The sequence below is a fragment of the Staurois parvus genome, unplaced genomic scaffold, assembly GCF_062004578.1.
Source record: "Staurois parvus isolate SC_StPar_1 unplaced genomic scaffold, SC_StPar_1.0 ptg000186l, whole genome shotgun sequence".
NCBI lineage: Eukaryota > Metazoa > Chordata > Amphibia > Anura > Ranidae > Staurois > Staurois parvus.
In genome coordinates this window covers 595,855-614,559 of record NW_028317982.1, presented here as the reverse complement: position 1 = coordinate 614,559, position 18,705 = coordinate 595,855, and the positions used below count along the sequence as shown (strand labels likewise).

Below are 18,705 nucleotides of genomic sequence, written 5' to 3'. Positions count from 1 at the left end.
TCTATTCCAAATCAAAACATGAAGAAAAATATATCAAATTTGTGTTGTTCCTCTAAAAAAATTGAAGAAAAGTGAATATTAGACTGTTCAAAAAAATAGCAGTGTTTGTATTCTTCTTTACAAACTCAAACATTCACTATATAAACTGAAAAATGTTTGAAGATTTTGCTTTCCTTTGAATCACTGAATGAATATTTTGTTGTATAAGCACTGTTTCTGAGAACTGCTGTACATCTGTGTTGCATGGAGTCAACCAACTTCTGGCACCTGTGAACAGGTATTCCAGCCCAGGATGATTGGACTACATTCCACAGTTCTTCTCTATTTCTTGGTTTTGCCTCAGAAACTGCATTTTTGATGTCACCCCACAAGTTTTCTATTGGATTAAGATCCGGGGATTGGGCTGGCCACTCCATAACGTCAATCTTGTTGGTCTGGAACCAAGATATTGCACATTTACTGGTGTGTTTGGGGTCGTTGTCTTGTTGGAACACCCATTTCAAGGGCATTTCCTCTTCAGCATAAGGCAGCATGACCTCTTCAAGTATTCTGATGTATTCAAACTGATCCATGATCCCTGGTATGCGATAAATAGGCCCAACACCGTAGTATGAGAAACATCCCCATATCATGATGCTTGCACAACCATGCTTCATTGTCTTCACAGTGTACTGTGGCTTGAATTCAGTGTTTGGGGGTCGTCTGACAAACTGTCTCCGGCCACTAGACCCAAAAAGAACAATCTTACTTTCATCAGTCCACAAAATGTTGCTCCATTTCTCTTTAGGCCAGTCAATGTGCTCTTTGGCAAATTGTAACCTCTTCAGCACGTCTTTTTTTCAACAGTGGGACTTTGCGGGGGCTTCTTGCAGATAGCTTGGCTTCACATAGGCGTCTTCTAATTGTAACAGTACTCACAGGTAACTTTAGACCTTCTTTGATCTTCCTGGAGCTGATTGTTGGCTGAGTCCTTGCCATTTTGGCTATTCTTCTATCCATTCGAATAGTAGTTTTTCACTTTTTTCCACTTCTTTCAGGTTTTGGTTGCCATTTTAAAGCATTTGCGATCATTTTAGTTGAGCAACCTATCATTTTCTGCATTTCTTTACATGTTTTCCCCTCTCCAATCAACTTTTTAATCAAGGTACGCTGTTCTTCTGAACAATGTCTGGAACGACCCATTTTCCTCAGAATTTCAGAGAGAAATGCACTGTAACCAGCATGTACAACATTTGCTGCCTTCCTTCCTTAAATAAGGGCAATAATTGCCACCTGTTTTTCAAAGAATGAATGACCTCACTAATAGAACTCCACTCTGCTATTATTTTGAACATGCCCCTTTCAATTAGTGATTCAATTACACAGAATCAGCAGCATGCATGTCATGACTGTTGGGTCTGTTGGATTTCTATTACTCTACTACACCTGTAAGTAAATTATTTGCCATGTAGAAATATCATTTCTACCAAAAACAGTGATTGATCAGGTTAGTGATGTCTGACTGCTATTATTTTTAACTCAACTGTACTAGAGCTAATTTAGACAGGAGCCAGTTCACCTATCAGCATGTCTTTGGAGTGTGGGAGGAAACCCACACAGCCACAGGGAGAACATGCAAACTTTAGGCAGGTGGTGCTGTGGTTGGGATTTGAACCAATGACCCTAGTACTGCCAGGCAGAAGTGCTAATCATTTAAAAACTGTGCTGCCCTGGTCAGATTTGATTTTTGCCACTTTTGTCCAAATAGGGATATTTCCCATAACTTTCTGTCCAGTAGCCACAACAGAAAGTGGAAGGAAATCCCTCCAATTTGAGGGAATGCTTAGTTGTCACCATGGCCCCCAAAGCTAGTGTCCTCATTGGAGGGTCTCCCTTCTATTCCTGTTCTGGTGACAACTCAAAATTTGGGATTTTCATTCATTTTCACTCTCGGTGTTAACAATAAACAGGACCTCCCTATCAGGGCCACAGACAGCAATAATAAACTGGCAGGTGTTTTAATCCCCCTTCATTCTATCCTAAATGTAAAAAAAGTTATTTATACTTTAACTCAAAAAAGTCCCTTCTTTTGCTGCCAGCCTCCTCCAAGTGTCCAGATTACTTTTTTTTTTTATTTCCTGCTGTGATCTGACTTCCTGTTAGAGCAGGGGTGGCAAACTCCATTTTATTGTGGGCCACATCAGCATTATGGTTGCCCTCAAAGGGCCAGTTGTATCTGTAAGATTGGATGTCCAGAGTACCCCTGTATATCACATGTCAAGGGCCCCCCACCCTCCCTTATATCACAGAGTACCCCCTTTACATTGCTGCCAGGAAGAAGTGGGGGGTAGAGCTGGGAAGCAGAAAGTGCAGAGTCTGGAGGAGGACCAGAGGTGGGCTACAGTCAGCTGCCAGATTCTGCTGAATGCTGGTCGTCAGAGGACACGAGAGGGTGCTGTGGCTGCACAGAGAGGCGCAGGATCTGTAGGAGGAGTTCTGTGCTCTCTGCTGCCCACTGCTGAGACACATGGGGGCAGCGACAAGGGGCGTGCTGCAGCTGCATCAGGATTGCGAGGGCCAAATGAAATGGCCTGGTGGGCTGGATTCAGCCCCCAGGCCTTGTGTTTGACATGTGTGTTAGAGGGTGGCTACGTTCATTCTCCATGATCCCACTGTACCTAGCCACAATCTTGCTTGCTGCTGAGATGGACTATGGGATGTTCATTCCAAACAAACAGAAGTGAGGGGGGAAAGGAGCAGTTCAGGATCTCACAGAAAACATTAAAAGGAGGCAGAAAAACACAGTAAGAAAATATTTAATGAAAAATAAATTGCCAGGCTATTGAAGAATATGTTAACCCAACATTTCATTATCCTGATATGTGCCTGCTGTACCACACCTGGTGTTCCTGGCAGTTCTTCTGCTTTCCTATTTCAAACTGACCACACAAGGCATGAAATTACATGCATCCCAGTGTGGTCTGTTTTCATATAACACCTCTTCTATTGTATAGAACTTCAGGATTTTCTAGAAATTGTCAGGGTCTCTAAACAATGTTTATTTTTAAATAGAACTTACAACATTGACAGATCCTATTATATTTAAAACTGTTCAACCTGTTGATGCAGACTGTACGCAGATATGTGGCTTCTCAGAGACTGGGCCTTGATGCTGAGAGGCTGCATACATGTGTACCTAAAAGAAAAAAAAAACCACACGTGTCGAGAGAGCTCCAGCACATTTACCAAACCGAATGCTACTTGTGGTCAGGACCTTTCTGATCATGTAACCACTAATCATGGCGATCACCTGAATCTAAACCCCGCCTCCCATCGTCACAAACCCCTTAAAGGGCTGGGAGGCACCTGCGCCAAGGGGTTAATCTGCTTATATTTTGACTTATCTTGTTCTTTCCCAACCCCACTAACGCTAATCACATATTTAAACAAAGCCTTTCCATTTTCTTTACCTTATTTCAGACCTGGTGATGTCATCACTGGGACTCTGTGCTTCTCTATGTAATGCAGGCATGGCTGGTGGAAGCAGATGCAGAGTGCTGTACTTAGTCTCCTGAAAACATCACAACAATCTTCCTCTTTACACTTCTCAAGAACCCTCGGGCAGGATACAAGCAGAGGGGTCATTCAAATATAAATTGCCTTGATAGGTAGATGTCAGTCTGGAGGAGTGAGTGTTCCTGGACAGTCTGAATTTGCATGCACACTGCTCTAGCTAATGGCAACATGTGATACTGAGCCTTTATGATTGAAAAAAATGAAATCTAACACCTTAAAGGCGTGGGCCAGGGACAGTCAGGTTCAGGAGGAAGAAGTCCAATAATACTGGATGTCCTCCAGCCAGGAAATGAGGCGGGCTGTCTCTGACTTCCTGCAGCTTCTAATGCACACTGTGAGAAGCTCACTATCGTAGTATCATGTATATGTATTAGTGTGATACTTAAAATCAGAAATTTTTATGTTTTATAATATGATCATCCAGAAGTGAGATGGAAAATTCTGATATGAGATTTATCATGATATCCTTTGAGGAGTAATAATGAACACCTTAATATTTAGATTATTAAAATTAATTAGATTAACAAATGCCACATGATTAAAATGAAGGTACAGCCAAAGCTACTATCATACATAATATTCAAAATGAAGATGTCCTACATCCTGTTATAAGGATAACATATTTAGATTTAACCCAAGGATAACAATAATCCCATATAAAGTTGAATTGAAAAAAAACAAATGTATTCCCAGACCTCAATAGGAATTCCTGGTCTTATAGCACCCTCTGGTGGGTAGATACAGTCAATGCTTAAGCAAACATTTGGTTAACCACTTCAGCTCCAGAAGATTTTTACCCCCTTCATGACCAGGTCATTTTCTTGCTATTTAGCACTGCACTACTTTAGCTGGTAATTGCGCAGTCATGCAATGCTGTACCCAAACAAAAGTTCTGTAATTGTTTTCGCACAAGTAGAGATTTCTTTTGGTGGTAGGTGATCACCACTGGGTTTTTTTTTAATTTTTGTTATATAAAGGAAAAAAACAAAAATGTTGAAAGAAAAAAAAAATTATTTTACATTCTGCTATAAGACATAGCCAATGAAAGAAAATTTAAAAGATCAAATTTCTTCATAAATTTAGGCCAAAATGTATTTCACTACATTTCTTGTCTTTGGTAAAAATAAATAAATCCAAAAAAATGTGTATCGATTGGTTTGCATGAAAGTTATAGCGCCTACAAACTATGGTGTGTATATATACTGTATTTTTTTTAATACTACTAATGGCGGTGATCAGCGACTTATAGTGGGACTGTGATAGTGCAGTGGGCAATCTGACACTAACTGACACTGGGTGAGACTGTCAGGGCTCCGGGTATGACCAGAGGTGTGTGGACTGACACAGGGAAATGCAGGCTTCAGGTATAGTGTAAATAAGACAATTTATTAAGACAACACAAATGCAGTGCAAGGTAAACATAACACAGTGCAAACAACCAAAACTCCAACAGATAACCATATATACAAATCAAACGTAGTCGGGCAGGCCGGGTCGATAGCAAACGGCCAAACAGGGTACCAGGAGAGAGCGGAAGAGTGGTCAGGAATAGCCGAGGTCAGGACAGGCGGAGTTCGTTCAGAGTCAGGATCAAAGCAGAGTCAGGATCAGGCAAGAAGCAGACAGGATGCAGGTACAGGGGCTCATGGGAAACATACAGCAAGGCACTGACTGCAGGTCTGGCCATTCCTTAAATACACCTCCTGCAATCAGCCTCAGGTGATGGCTGATTGCAGGAGTGAGCTTCTGGTTGCTGTGAGCACCCGCTGGCCAGCCCTGGTACTGCAGCCCACACGGCAGATGAGTCCCACCACTAATGGTGAGTCCATTCCTGACAGAGACCTAACTGACATCACCAGTGACACTAATACAGCAATCAGTGATAATACAGGCGTACCTCGGTTTACATATTTAATGCGTTCTGCGGGACTTTTCGTATTGCGAAAATTTTTTAAACCAAAACACGGTTTCCTATAGGAATGCATTGAAAACCAATTAATCCGTTCCGAAGGTCAGAAAAAAGTAAAAAAAAAAGTCTTCTATCTGTTCAAAACTCTTTATAAAGTGCACTTTAAAGGCATAAATACTGTACAGGGACATGATTAAAAAAAAAATTGTAAATGCATTGAAAACCAAGTAATCTGTTCATATTGCGAAAAAAAAATTAGTAAACCGAGCCATTATTTTCAATGGATTTTCATTTGTAAACTGAAAATTACGTGGACCGAGGCATTCGGAATCCGAGGTACGCCTGTACTATACACTGTCACTGTACTAATGACACTGGCTAGGAAGAAGTTAACATCTCAGGGTAATCAAGAGGTTAAATGTGAACCTAACAAGTGTTAATGTGTGTATTATTTGCTGCTTTTTACTAAAAATCTTTGTTCCTTCTCCCTGCTTTTCAGGGAGAAGAAACAAAGAGCTTGTTCCCTTTGTACAAAGCCCTGTTTTGATTGTCAACACAGGGGTCTGGGCTGTGATTGCACACAGCCGATCAGCAGGTCCCGGCCAATAAATTATTGGTAGGGACCTGCTGACAAAGTCCTGTCTAATCACAGCGGGAGTCAGGGGCACGTTTATGCACTAGAGAAAAACAAACAGAGGTCGCACCGGTCTAGTGCATTAGCTTAAAAATATGTTTAATAAATGTAAATTATAAGTGTTGTACTCACAAATAGTCAATAAATAAAAGGCACATCATAAAGGAACAGCTCGGTCCAATTCACTCTGCGTGTCTGTCTGTAGTGAGAACTCTGGACATCTAAAAGGCTGACGCATTTCGAGGGCTAGCCTCTTCCTCAGAGCCCCTATGCACCCTGTACCCAGAAGAGGCCAGGAACATAGAGGTATGTTGTTGTGCCTGTACAGGCCGCCCGTCCTCAGTACATTACAGGCAGTCCTTAAGTGGTTTGTGTATAAGAGGTTCCTCCCAATTCAGGGTGTGGGTAAATATTCTAAACTACACCCCGAAGGCCAGTCTTTAAAGAGATTATCTTCTCTACCTCTTCCAAGACAGAACACTCTTCACAGGATCATCATCTTCTTCAAACACATTCCTTTCCAAAGACAGATTATCACACTCTCTCAATCAATCTATCGAATTGTCTCCTTGAAGCTCTCTGAAACTTCCCTACGGGTCACCATTTTAGCGGCCTTGCGAATTCCCAGGAGTGAATCCATAGCCCATCCCAATCATCATTGCGGTAAGGTATGATTTAATAACTACCTTGAAATACTTTCCTCTTTTCTGACTGTTTATTGTTGTGCTGTCTATAACAAAATTCATTGTAAAAGAAATACTTTCCTCTCACTTCTGAATTTAACTGTGTACTTCATTATTTGTGTGATAGATTTTTGGTCTTTGTATTCGATTCGCCAGTAGATTCTCCACTTAGTCAATCTTAGTATTTAAACTGATACGAAAGCTTCGTTTTTTGTTTTTTTTTAAACTAAAATAACAAACACGTTATACTTACCTGTTCTGTCCAGTAGTTTTGCACACAGCTGCCCCAATCCTTTTCTAATCCCCCACCAGTGCTCCTGGCTCCTCCCCCTCAAGCAGTGCCACCAGAGAAAGCTGCTTGCCCTGGGGGCACTGCTGCATGCTCATTCTCGAGCCACTGCACTGTGTCCATATGACACATAGAGCCACAAATTGGCCCTCCCCCGCACTTTTTCCTCATTGGCTCACTGGCTGTGATTGAAAGCAGCGGGAGACAATAGGATCCCATTGCTGTCTCAGCCAATGAGGAGGGAGAGTCCCCATATCTTGAACATTGCTGGATCGGAGAGGGCTCAGGTATGGATTCGAGGGGCTGGGGGGGGGGGGGGGGGGGGCTCTGCTGCACACAGAAGATTTTTTACCTTCATGTAAAGAATGCATAAAGGTAAAAAGCCTTGAGCCTTTACTGCTTTAAGTGAAGCTGTATTAGCATATCCAGTAGCATGGACTCGACCCCTTTCATTCTGCTGCAGAACTTGATTAGTAAATACATTTTTAGTTTTGTAGTCCATACTTTCATTGTACTAGAAAATCTCTACACAGAGGAAACAAATTCAGGAAATTTATTAGTCAGTGTGGCCATATTTAATAATTTATTTTATGCCAGAAGGCTGGAGGCACTATAATATATACTGGAAAATTAATTCATCAATACGGCTTGATTAATTGTACAACCTTCCTGACAACAGAAATAGGAGGAAGGTATAATACATTCTGCTCTTTGCCATGATCCTACAGCCACAAATACTATCTTGCTTGCAAGCTACTTACCAGGTTTTAGATCCCCTTTTTTCTGCTTGGCAAGTTGACCGATATCTGTGAATACATCATAATTGTAATAAATGGCAGTCATTTTCAAAGTAAGGCCAGGAACGCACACGCCCAGCTGAAAGTAGAAGATTATAGTAATACACTTCTATGAAGGGCTAGACACAAGGCAAATCATTGGATGGTATCCTTGGCCACAAACCTCTCCACACCTTCCATAGGTTATATACTGTATATGATATATTGTTACAGTAAGTAACATAAAATAGAAGGAAACGTTGGTGTTGATTACAGAACTCCCTATAGCCAGTACCTTCACCTCTCTAAGGCAAGCCATAGATTATGCAATTTTCTTTCCCTTCACGGGTTGCAGGAAAAAAAAACACTCAATTCCCCCTTCAACAGTGTTGATGGGGGAAACAAATCCCACTGAACTATTGTGTTCTCCCGGCAGGGACCCATCTTTGCTAGGAGAAAACAATAATCACTGGTAGCAGCTATAGCCCCAGATAGTAATCACATGCTAAAAATACAACAGGCTGGTTGCACCCAAGTTGATCAATGGACAACCAGCCTGCCCATAGATTGAATCTTGGTCAACCCCTGCTGAACCAGCTGAGATTCAATCCATCTTTGGCCAGCTTTTAACACAAGTGTCAAATGATCACACATCCATTTCGGATCAGCAAATATAATTCGATAGATGTAAACAACAATCAGTGTACTTGATAAAGATGAAGCTTGGCTCTCAAAAATTGGATCACAATTTGGAGGCTCCTGAAATTAACTGGTGATCACAAGAAGCTCATGACTTTGTCTTTCAGCATTATGACAGATTTAAAATGCATCTAAAACTATTCTCTTTAGCTTTGGATAGAGTGGTGATGGGTTAGAAATGTGTTAGAATCCCATGTCATGTTTTTATTGCTGTCCCTGTTAGCAAAACTTATCTAGATAGACAATCTATCTGTTATAATGACCACTGTCCTCATGCCTGAAAGTGAGGGAACATTTAAAATTTTGATTTGTTACTATAACAGGAATAGAATTCTGGTGAACACGGTCTAAGGCTCCTTTCACATGGGTGATCCATTCAGGTCCACCTGTTTTTCAAGTGTACCTGATCTGTTGGTCCATGTACCCCTATGGACTTGAGGGTGTAAACAGACTTGTGTCCGTTTACACCCACCTACCTCCAATCCAAACTGGTGCACTAAAAAGAAAAACATTAGAATCCCCCTCCATCTAAGCGGATCTGTTTACACCCAACCATTTACACGCGACCACCCATAGTGCAAAACTGGATGTGTCCGTGTCCTCTCTGCAGAAACTGAATGGACGTGGACCTGTCATCTGCCTACTCTGCTCTGCTCAGCAGGGGATCAGCGGACAGATTCCCTGCTGAGCAAATTAGATTCCACCCCATGTCAAGGGGACTAAGAGTTTATAAAAGGACATCGGAACAACTATCCTAGGACAAACCACAAAACAATCATCCCAAACTTTTATATCTGTTTGAATCCCTTCCTGTTAGGGTACAGTCTACAGAACTGTAAAAACTCCAGATGTCTTACTTAATGTATACTTCATTTTATAAAGAACTACAAGTGACATAGACTCTCTAGTCTAGAAGGTTGTTGGGTATACTTAGATCCCAAGGGAGACTGGGTGTTCCCAACAAAACAATATATTATTCTGCAAACTAAGATACCTAGCATCTACAGATCTTAAAAAACTCTGCATGTCTTTTCTTAATTTTATATGGAACTAAAAGTGGCAAAGACTCTCCAAATTTAAGCTGTGTACACTTAGATTCTGAGAGGGACTGGGGGTTCCCAAGAGAACAAAATATTATGCAGATACCTGGCATCTTGAGCCATACTTTGGTCCTATAATCATGGAACTTGAGAAATTGTGGTTGGTGCCCACAGCTCATTGGAGTAAAAAAAAATAAGTTTGAGTTTGGAGTTTGGTTAGCGTTCGGAGGACGTCTAAGCTCATCTCTAGTGTTGACATCCGTATGCTTAGTTATGGTGGAACTTGTGCTAACCTGTAATGATGTGACTCACCCTGGTTCTACACTTCAATTTCCTTTGAGGATCTGTTTATGCTTGTTATACTTCCTTGGTTGTGAGTATATACAGTCAGGTCCATAAATATTGGGACATCAACACAATTCTAACATTTTTGGCTCTATACACCACCACAATGGATTTAAAATGAAACAAACAAGATGTGCTTTAACTGCAGACTGTCAGCTTTAATTTGAGGGTATTTACATCCAAATCAGGTGAACGGTGTAGGAATTACAACAGTTTGCATATGTGCCTCCCACTTGTTAAGGGACCAAAACTAATGGGACAGAATAATAATCATAAATCAAACTTTCACTTTTTAATACTTGGTTGCAAATCCTTTGCAGTCAATTACAGCCTGAAGTCTGGACTGCATAGACATCACCAGACGCTGGGTTTCATCCCTGGTGATGCTCTGCCAGGCCTCTACTGCAACTATCTTCAGTTGCTGCTTGTTCTTGGGGCATTTTCCCTTCAGTTTTGTCTTCAGCAAGTGAAATGCATGCTCAATCGGATTCAGGTCAGGTGATTGACTTGGCCATTGCATAACATTCCACTTCTTTCCCTTAAAAAACTCTTTGGTTGCTTTTGCAGTATGCTTCGGGTCATTGTCCATCTGTACTGTGAAGCGGCGTCCATTGAGTTCTGAAGCATTTGGCTGAATATGAGCAGATAATATTGCCCGAAACACTTCAGAATTCATCCTGCTGCTTTTGTCAGCAGTCACATCATCAATAAATACAAGAGAACCAGTTCCATTGGCAGCCATACATGCCCACGCCATGACACTACCACCACCATGCTTCACTGATGAGGTGGTATGCTTAGGATCATGAGCAGTTCCTTTCCTTCTCCATACTCTTCTCTTCCCATCACTCTGGTACAAGTTGATCTTGGTCTCATCTGTCCATAGGATGTTGTTCCAGAACTGTGAAGGCTTTTTTAGATGTCGTTTGGCAAACTCTAATCTGGCCTTCCTTTTTTTGAGGCTCACCAATGGTTCCCATCTTGTGGTGAACCCTCTGTATTCACTCTGGTGAAGTCTTCTCTTGATTGTTGACTTTGACACACATACACCTACCTCCTGGAGAGTGTTCTGGCCAACTGTTGTAAAGGGTGTTTTCTTCACCAGGGAAAGAATTCTTCGGTCATCCACCACAGTTGTTTTCCGTGGTCTTCCGGGTCTTTTGGTGTTGCTGAGCTCACCGGTGCGTTCCTTCTTTTTAAAAATGTTCCAAACAGTTGTTTTGGCCACGCCTAATGTTTTTGCTATCTCTCTGATGGGTTTGTTTTGTTTTTTCAGCCTAATGATGGCTTGCTTCACTGATAGTGACAGCTCTTTGGATCTCATCTTGAGAGTTAACAGCAACAGATTCCAAATGCAAATAGCACACTTGAAATGAACTCCGGACCTTTTATCTTCTCATTGTAATTGGGATAATGAGGGAATAACACACACCTGGTCATGGAACAGCTGAGAAGCCAATTGTCCCATTACTTTTGGTCCCTTAACAAGTGGGAGGCACATATGCAAACTGTTGTAATTCCTACACCGTTCACCTGATTTGGATGTAAATACCCTCAAATTAAAGCTGACAGTCTGAAGTTAAAGCACATCTTGTTCGTTTCATTTCAAATCCATTGTGGTGGTGTATAGAGCCAAAAATGTTAGAATTGTGTCGCTGTCCCAATATTTATGGACCTGACTGTATATGTTTTATTTAATACATTCATAGTTTACTGAGGTAACGCACAAGGTTGGTGCGCTCTTTCTTTTTGCTTCACTTCACAGTTCTGGTTGGGCTTCCCCAGCCTTGTTTTAGAGCTGCACAACCTTCCATGCATTTATGGAACTGTTTCAAGGAATCCTTTCATCTTTCCACCCTTGTTTTGATTCCTAGAGCGCAGGATGTTTTGTTTCTGTTTCATACCCTGTAATGACCTGTTGTATTGTTTGTTACTATCTCTTTAGATGCTACTTTAATAAAAATTAAAAAAAGGCAGGGTAGCAGTTCTTCTAGTGGTTACCAAGCGAAGGATATTTTTTTATGAACACTTCCACATTACAGAAATCTCCATATGCCAAGCTTTTGTCTTAACAGTTCATGTATAGAATGTTTAGGTTAAACTAAAGTTTCCCAAGAATAACCAAAGAAGAATGAGACACAAGAAAGATGTTTTCTTATTTATTCCATAAGCTTTGAATTCTGTAATAGAATCACATCTAGGACGTCATATGCAACTCTAAGTAAAAATGCAATGTGAAGTACAAACTGAAAAAAAACTGTACAAAACTGTAAAAATTAGGTTAACTTGGATGGACTGTATCAAAACTCTAAGCAGAGAGGTTTTATTGTGTAGAATGGCTTAAATTAGGCATAAGGCAGTCTGCTGTCCTTCCGCTGTTGAGGAACCCAATGTGAACCACAACCAAGCCCAGTGGTAATGTGGATCCTGTAATGGAACCACCTACTGCTACAAACCACTCATTCTAACAATCTTTCCCACCACGACAGGAACTTATATGAACCTTCACTGCCACAGGAGTCGAAGTCATAGAGGTGCCCAGAAGAACAAGGAAGTCTTTGCTCAGCAAGACTTCCTCTGGTGTTTTAGATCTGTGGTTATCAACAGCAGAAGTACCATCTTGTAAGAATGGTCTTATTAACTACCCAGTTCTTGTTAAAGTCACTAACAACAAATAAGTATCAGCTTCATGTAAATGTCTTTTGTCCAAAAGGCTTAAGGTTAGCACAAGAAGGCAGAGAATAGTATTTAAAAAAATGAGGGGTAGGGCTATGAGAAGAGAAAAGGGTTCCAGGTCTGCTCCTGCATTGGGTGTATCAGCTTATCAGCAACTGAAGGACTGGAGTCTGCCCAACTCTAGTTTAAAGAAAGTGTGAAAATTCCTGGTTTCAGGACTGTGCATTTTACCAGTTTTTCATCATTTTTGTGTGATATTGCTGGCTGTGGCATAATACAGTAAAAAAAAGTACAAAAAAATTCAACATGGTACATTTAGCAATCTACTGCATACATAAAATTGTTCACATTTCTTGGTTATCGGTGGCAAAGTTGATCTTGGCATTGTGTCTAGATAATTGTTGGCATGTCTTCAAACTCACATTCTACATCATATAAATAAATAAAAAAAAAACATGCACTACCCACACAACATACAAACTAAACAGTGCAAAGAAACGGCTACAAGACAAAGCTGGAGTCTATAATCTACAACGGCAATGGGTGATCCATGCTTTCAAGTGACTATGGATAAGAGTGTGACGATTCATTCAGAGCAGTTCACAGTACTATGACCACCTTTCCTATACAAAACAGACCATTGTTTTCATTAGTAGCAAAAAAACTGTGGGCTCAACTCAATAACACTGACAAAGAATGGAACACTGTTCCGGTGACTGTTTTTTCTCTTTCCAAGGTCTCTTCACTCTGTCCTTTCAACCCAGGCTTGTGATGTTTGAACGTCCACCAGGGGGAGCCACGATGCGATGTCCAGTGCGGCGAGGGTTGCTATCATCTACCTGTGCACCTGAAATTCAGGTAATATGATGTAAGAATTTTCAAAAAATGTTTATATATATATATACACATATTTATTACAGTTACTTATATAGTGCCGTCAATTTACACAGCGCTTTACATATATGTATATTGTACACTAACATCAGTCCCTAACCCTCAAGTACAATCTACAATTGTACAATCTAAGATCCCTAACTTACATTCATACATACACATACTAGGACCAATTTAGACCAGATCCAATTAACCTACCAGCATGTCTTTGGAGTGTGGCAGGAAACCGGAGTACCCTGAGGAAACCCACACAGGCACGGGGATAGTATGCAAGCTCCAGGCAGGTGGTGCTGTGGTTGGGATTCGAACCAACGACCCTAGTGCTGACAGGCGGAAGTGCTAACCAATTTGGCCACTGTGCTGCCCCACATATATGAACAGTAACCAATTACACAACTTCATTCTACATTCATGTGTCACTGATTGACAGTTGTGCATTATTGGTTGTTGTCTCTGAACTACACAAGGGGCTAAATTCACAAAGCTAACACACCAGAATATGGATCCTTATTTACAAAATGAGTTATTTTCAACTTTGTTTTTTTATTATTATTATTATTATTATACAGGATTTATATAGCGCCAACAGTTTGCGCAGCGCTTTACAAAATTAGGGAGACAGTACAATTACAATTCATTTCAGTATAGAAGGAATAGGAGGGCCCTGCTTGTGGAGCTTACAATCTAAAGGAAGGGGGAGGTGGTACCAAAGGTGATAGCTGCAGGCGATGTTCTGATGGAGGTGGCTCAAGTACAGTTCTTAGGTGGAGGTGGGGTAGGCTTCCCTGAATAAGTGATTTTTCAAAGATCGCCTAAAGGCAGACAGGGTGGGGGCTGACCGGACATACTGCGGTAAGGAGTTCCAGCGGATGGGAGAGGCTCTGGAGAAGTCCTGGAAGCGAGCATGGGAGGAGGTGACAAGGAAGCTAGAGAGCAAGCTGTCTTGGGAGGAGCGGAGTGGGCGATTTGGACGATATCTGCGGATGAAGTTAGTGATATACCTAGGGGCAGTGTTATGGATGGCTTTATACGCTGTGGTTAGTATTTTGAATTTTATAAGTTGGGTTAGTGGAAGCCAATGAAGGGATTGGCAGAGAGGGGCAGCAGTCGCTGATCGATTGGTAAGGTGTATGAGTTATCTCTTTGAAAAAGTGTCTGAACACGAAACACGTTAGGGAGGTGCCCCTAATTACTGTGTACACACTGCATGGCCTATATGGATGGACGGCGGCCATCTTGGAATTCTATGTAAGTCTGATTCATCTTTTATATGCTAATTTTTGACTAATAAAGAAATACTACACGATTGGAGGCTTTCTCTTGGGCTCTTTATCCTTGTGAGTCCCCTTTTTGAAAGTAAGACCCGCTGATCTGTGGTTTGGTACTGTGCATGATCCCCCTGGTGGCTGTTATCGGTGTCTCTGGAGGCTGGTTACCATATTCGGATGTATGACACCTGGTGGTTGCAACGCTGATGACTTCAACCGTCTGCAGTGTTCCAGATTCAGAGAACCAGGAGTAGGTCTTATATACTCAATGCACAAGTGATTGTGCTATCTGGTTAGTGCAATATATATCCATTTCCACTATCACAGGAGTCACAGATATTCTTCATCACAAGTTTATTGACTATATTACACTTGTCACTTCACACATCCCACTTCATTGGGATTCAGCACCTTTTATGTTATCTAAGACTTTGGTATAGATTATTGCTTGTTTTAGGTATACCAGCGCTGCATACTTTTTACAATTATGAGTTAACTCATTGGTTTTTAAAATCCAATAAATTTTAACACACCGTCAATTTTAATAAGAATGGTCTGAGTCCTCTTTGGCTATTACTGGGCTGAAAGTTAAGTGTGCATTGGAAAATCATCCACTATACCACTTTCATTTACTGTGCCTTCTGCTTTATGTCCTTAAACCTACAGTATACATGAAGTAAGTCACACTACTGAATACAGCTACTTTATACCAAATTATTTCTAAAGGGAAATAAAAAAATTGGTCCTTTTAAAAATAGTTTTCTGCTATCACAGACAAGGAATACAATGACATTACCGTGAATTGGCACAAACTATAACATTTCCAGAGCTGCTTATGTAGATGACTTTTCATTCACATGGTTTAAATCATCTTCTTTATCCTTTCTGTGACCAGAGGCCATTGATGCCTAGATGGCAAATTCAGCAGCAATAATATGCATCAGTTACCTCAGCTAGAACTGTAATTAGCGTATTGCTTCATGATTTGTTTATATTTTCTATTATAGGCTGACATATTGGCAAAAATTTAAAAAAAAATGGTATATTATTTTTATTAGTACTACAATTGTAGCTTGCCAGTTACAGTATTAAACAGAGGCATGCTCATATTTTTAAGTTGTTGTAGCCTCTGCAAATTTGTGCCATTTCTTTGCATTTGTTTGTCATAGTGTTCAAAGTAAGAAATGTGTACGACGGAAATATTTGTTCTGTTTAGAGTTCATTTGCTAGATTAATTATTTCGTTTTGTTCATGTTTGTTATGTTAGAATGATTCATTTTTGGAATTTGTTTTGTATAATCGGATTCTGGATTCATTTTTTTTATATTTGTTGTTCCGAATCAATTCGTAATTCGAAAATTATTTCAGAAGATAGGCTATATTGGTGTTATTATTCCGGGAGATTACTTATGCACTCTGGTTGGGTGGGATGGAGGTGGATCCATCAGAATCTCCAAATCATAATCTAACGAAAGAAATTAAATTAATTTGTCCAGTCACATGTCCAGAGGAAAAACACAAGGCAAATGTGGCAAAAGCGCAAAACACACCGTGGCAAAAGCGCATATGCATTTTTGCAATGGAGCAGTGTGAAAGAAGTCTTACTGTAGTGCAATGTGTTTCCATTTCATATGTAGTGCATTTTTTATCATTTAAAAAATTTTAATGTAGAATAAAAACAAAATGGATTGGAATCCATTTGGATCATTTGTTGATACATTTTTCGGATGTTTCAAACATTAACAAAAGGTCCAAATGAAATGAATGAATCCAAAATGAATTAGTCGTTTCATTATAATTTATTTCGGATTTGTTGCAATTTGTTACTATGGTGATTCGGAGATTTGGCTACATCTAAATCTCCGAATAACAAACATTTTGTCCAAATTTTGATTCATAACAGAACAAATTGCACATGTCTATTCAAAGTAATCAAATGACTGGGAAGCCCATTGACTGGACTTTGTGTCCCCTATGTGATGAAAAAAATGGTTAAGTAACAGAATTTTACACCCAAGCACATAATATCCCCCCCAAAAAATGTTTAAGCCCTCCCCAACCCCAACATATATGCACATATGAATGTGAATGCACACGTCTGGGAGCCTACGCATGAAAACGACGATTGTGATACACATGGTACATATAGCCCCACACGCTGATGACCTATAGGGGCTTTTGAAGCATTGTCTATAGAAAATATAGGGTACTGAAGTTTGTCACCATTTCATAAGTGCACACAAATTTAAGGTTTGGTATGTTGGGTATCTATTTACTCAGCACAACCTCGTCTTTTTACCAAAAAGTTGGGTAATTTATTGTGTTTGTTTGTCCTAAAACTCACTTTAGTGTGATTTTTACTGAAAATTTTGCTTCCTAGGGTGTCTGCTTTCGGAACATACTGTATATAATATTTTGCTTAACCTTTAGGCCTAAAATGATTTTTAAACGTGTGCAGAAAAAAAACGGCTCTGGCATTGAAAGGGTTATACCTCACTAGCTGTCAAACAGGGAATGTAAATTAGTACTCTAGTGCTGAGGAATAGTAATCTGCAAATTACAGTCAGGAAACTGTTTAAATAAACTGCTGCTCCAACTGCTCCTGGCTATGCTAAAGTTTGTTTCAACCCATGTTTTGCTGGACAACTTGGCTTGCTTGTAAATGAGGATAAAAATATAAATAAAGGCATGTAAAATAAAAAAAGGAATGCTTGAATATTGAATACTATAGGCATATTATAGGCATAAGGTTTCCAAGACACAATTTTTTACATTATATCGGTCCTTTAGACTGGTTTGCATATGTGCGAGGCCAGTTTCAGTGCAATTTTTCAAAGGAGTCCGGTACGGTTTCATTCAGCGGTCCAGGTGCAATTCAGGTGCAACTTTTTAAAGTGTATGACACTATTGCACCTGAACCGGACTGAAAATCATACCTGACTTTTTAAAACTACACTGCGGCTGGCCCGCACATATGTGAACTGGCTCCATAGAAAGCCGGTTCAAAGTGCATACAATTCACATATATGTGAACCAGGGCTTAAAGTGTTACTAAACCCACAACATTAAAATCAGTCTGTATATGCAGTAAAGCATGCTTGTTATACTCACTGTGGAACCTAAGGAGTTAATCCTCTTTATTGTGTACAAAATCTGTTTGATCCTGTCTTCTCTGATCCTACCCTACTTCTACTGTCCCAGTCCGTCTGGTGATAGTACAAAGCTCTAGAAGTCACTCTGCACATGCTCAGTTTTTTGTGTATTGCTAGAAAGTCTTTTTTTTTTCTTTGGTAGGGTGTATGTGATCTACATAGGGCCAATCAGCACTATCTGGCCAGAGGGTCAGGGGTCACGCAGCCTCACAGGACTATCAGAGGAGACTGAAAACTCCTCCTGGAGGATTAACCAGTGCCCGGCCAGACACTGATAGAAGTCACAAGACGACTGATGACAAAAGGTATTTAGCAGTTTTTATTTACAAAAATAATTACATTTCCATGTTCTGTGGGAGACCAGATATAGTGAATGCAGGGTCCTGGGAGACCAGATATAGTGAATGCAGGGTCCTGGGAGACCAGATATAATGAATGCAGGGTCCGGGGAGACCAGATATAGTGAATGCAGGGTCCGGGGAGACCAGATATAGTGAATGCAGGGTCCTGGGAGACCAGATATAGTGACTGCAGGGTCTGGGGAGACCAGATATAGTGAATGCAGGGTCCTGGGAGACCAGATATAGTGAATGCAGGGTCCACGGAGACCAGATATAGTGAATGCAGGGTCCAGGGAGACCAGATATAGTGAATGCAGGGTCCGGGGTTTAGTAACACTTTAAGGAAATTTGATAGATGGAAGCTGGTAGTGCAGCAAAGACTTTTCTTGTCTGTGATGGTTTCTTGCAAATACATCAAACGTTTTTATATAAATAATATAGAGA

The 18,705-nt window shown here is 40.5% G+C and overlaps 1 protein-coding gene across 2 annotated transcripts in view; it reads right to left on the bottom strand.

The window, feature by feature from the left end:
- Positions 1 to 12,076: 12,076 nt before the first annotated feature.
- CRMP1 (collapsin response mediator protein 1) overlaps positions 12,077 to 18,705 on the bottom strand; it is a 127,299-nt gene continuing 120,670 nt past the window's right edge. For both annotated transcript variants that reach the window (XM_089677390.1, XM_089677391.1), the window contains exon 14: positions 12,077 to 13,453. In XM_089677390.1, the coding sequence (XP_089533516.1) occupies positions 13,362 to 13,453 (92 nt within the window). In that variant the 3' untranslated portion in view covers positions 12,077 to 13,361. The remainder of the gene's footprint in view (positions 13,454 to 18,705) is intronic.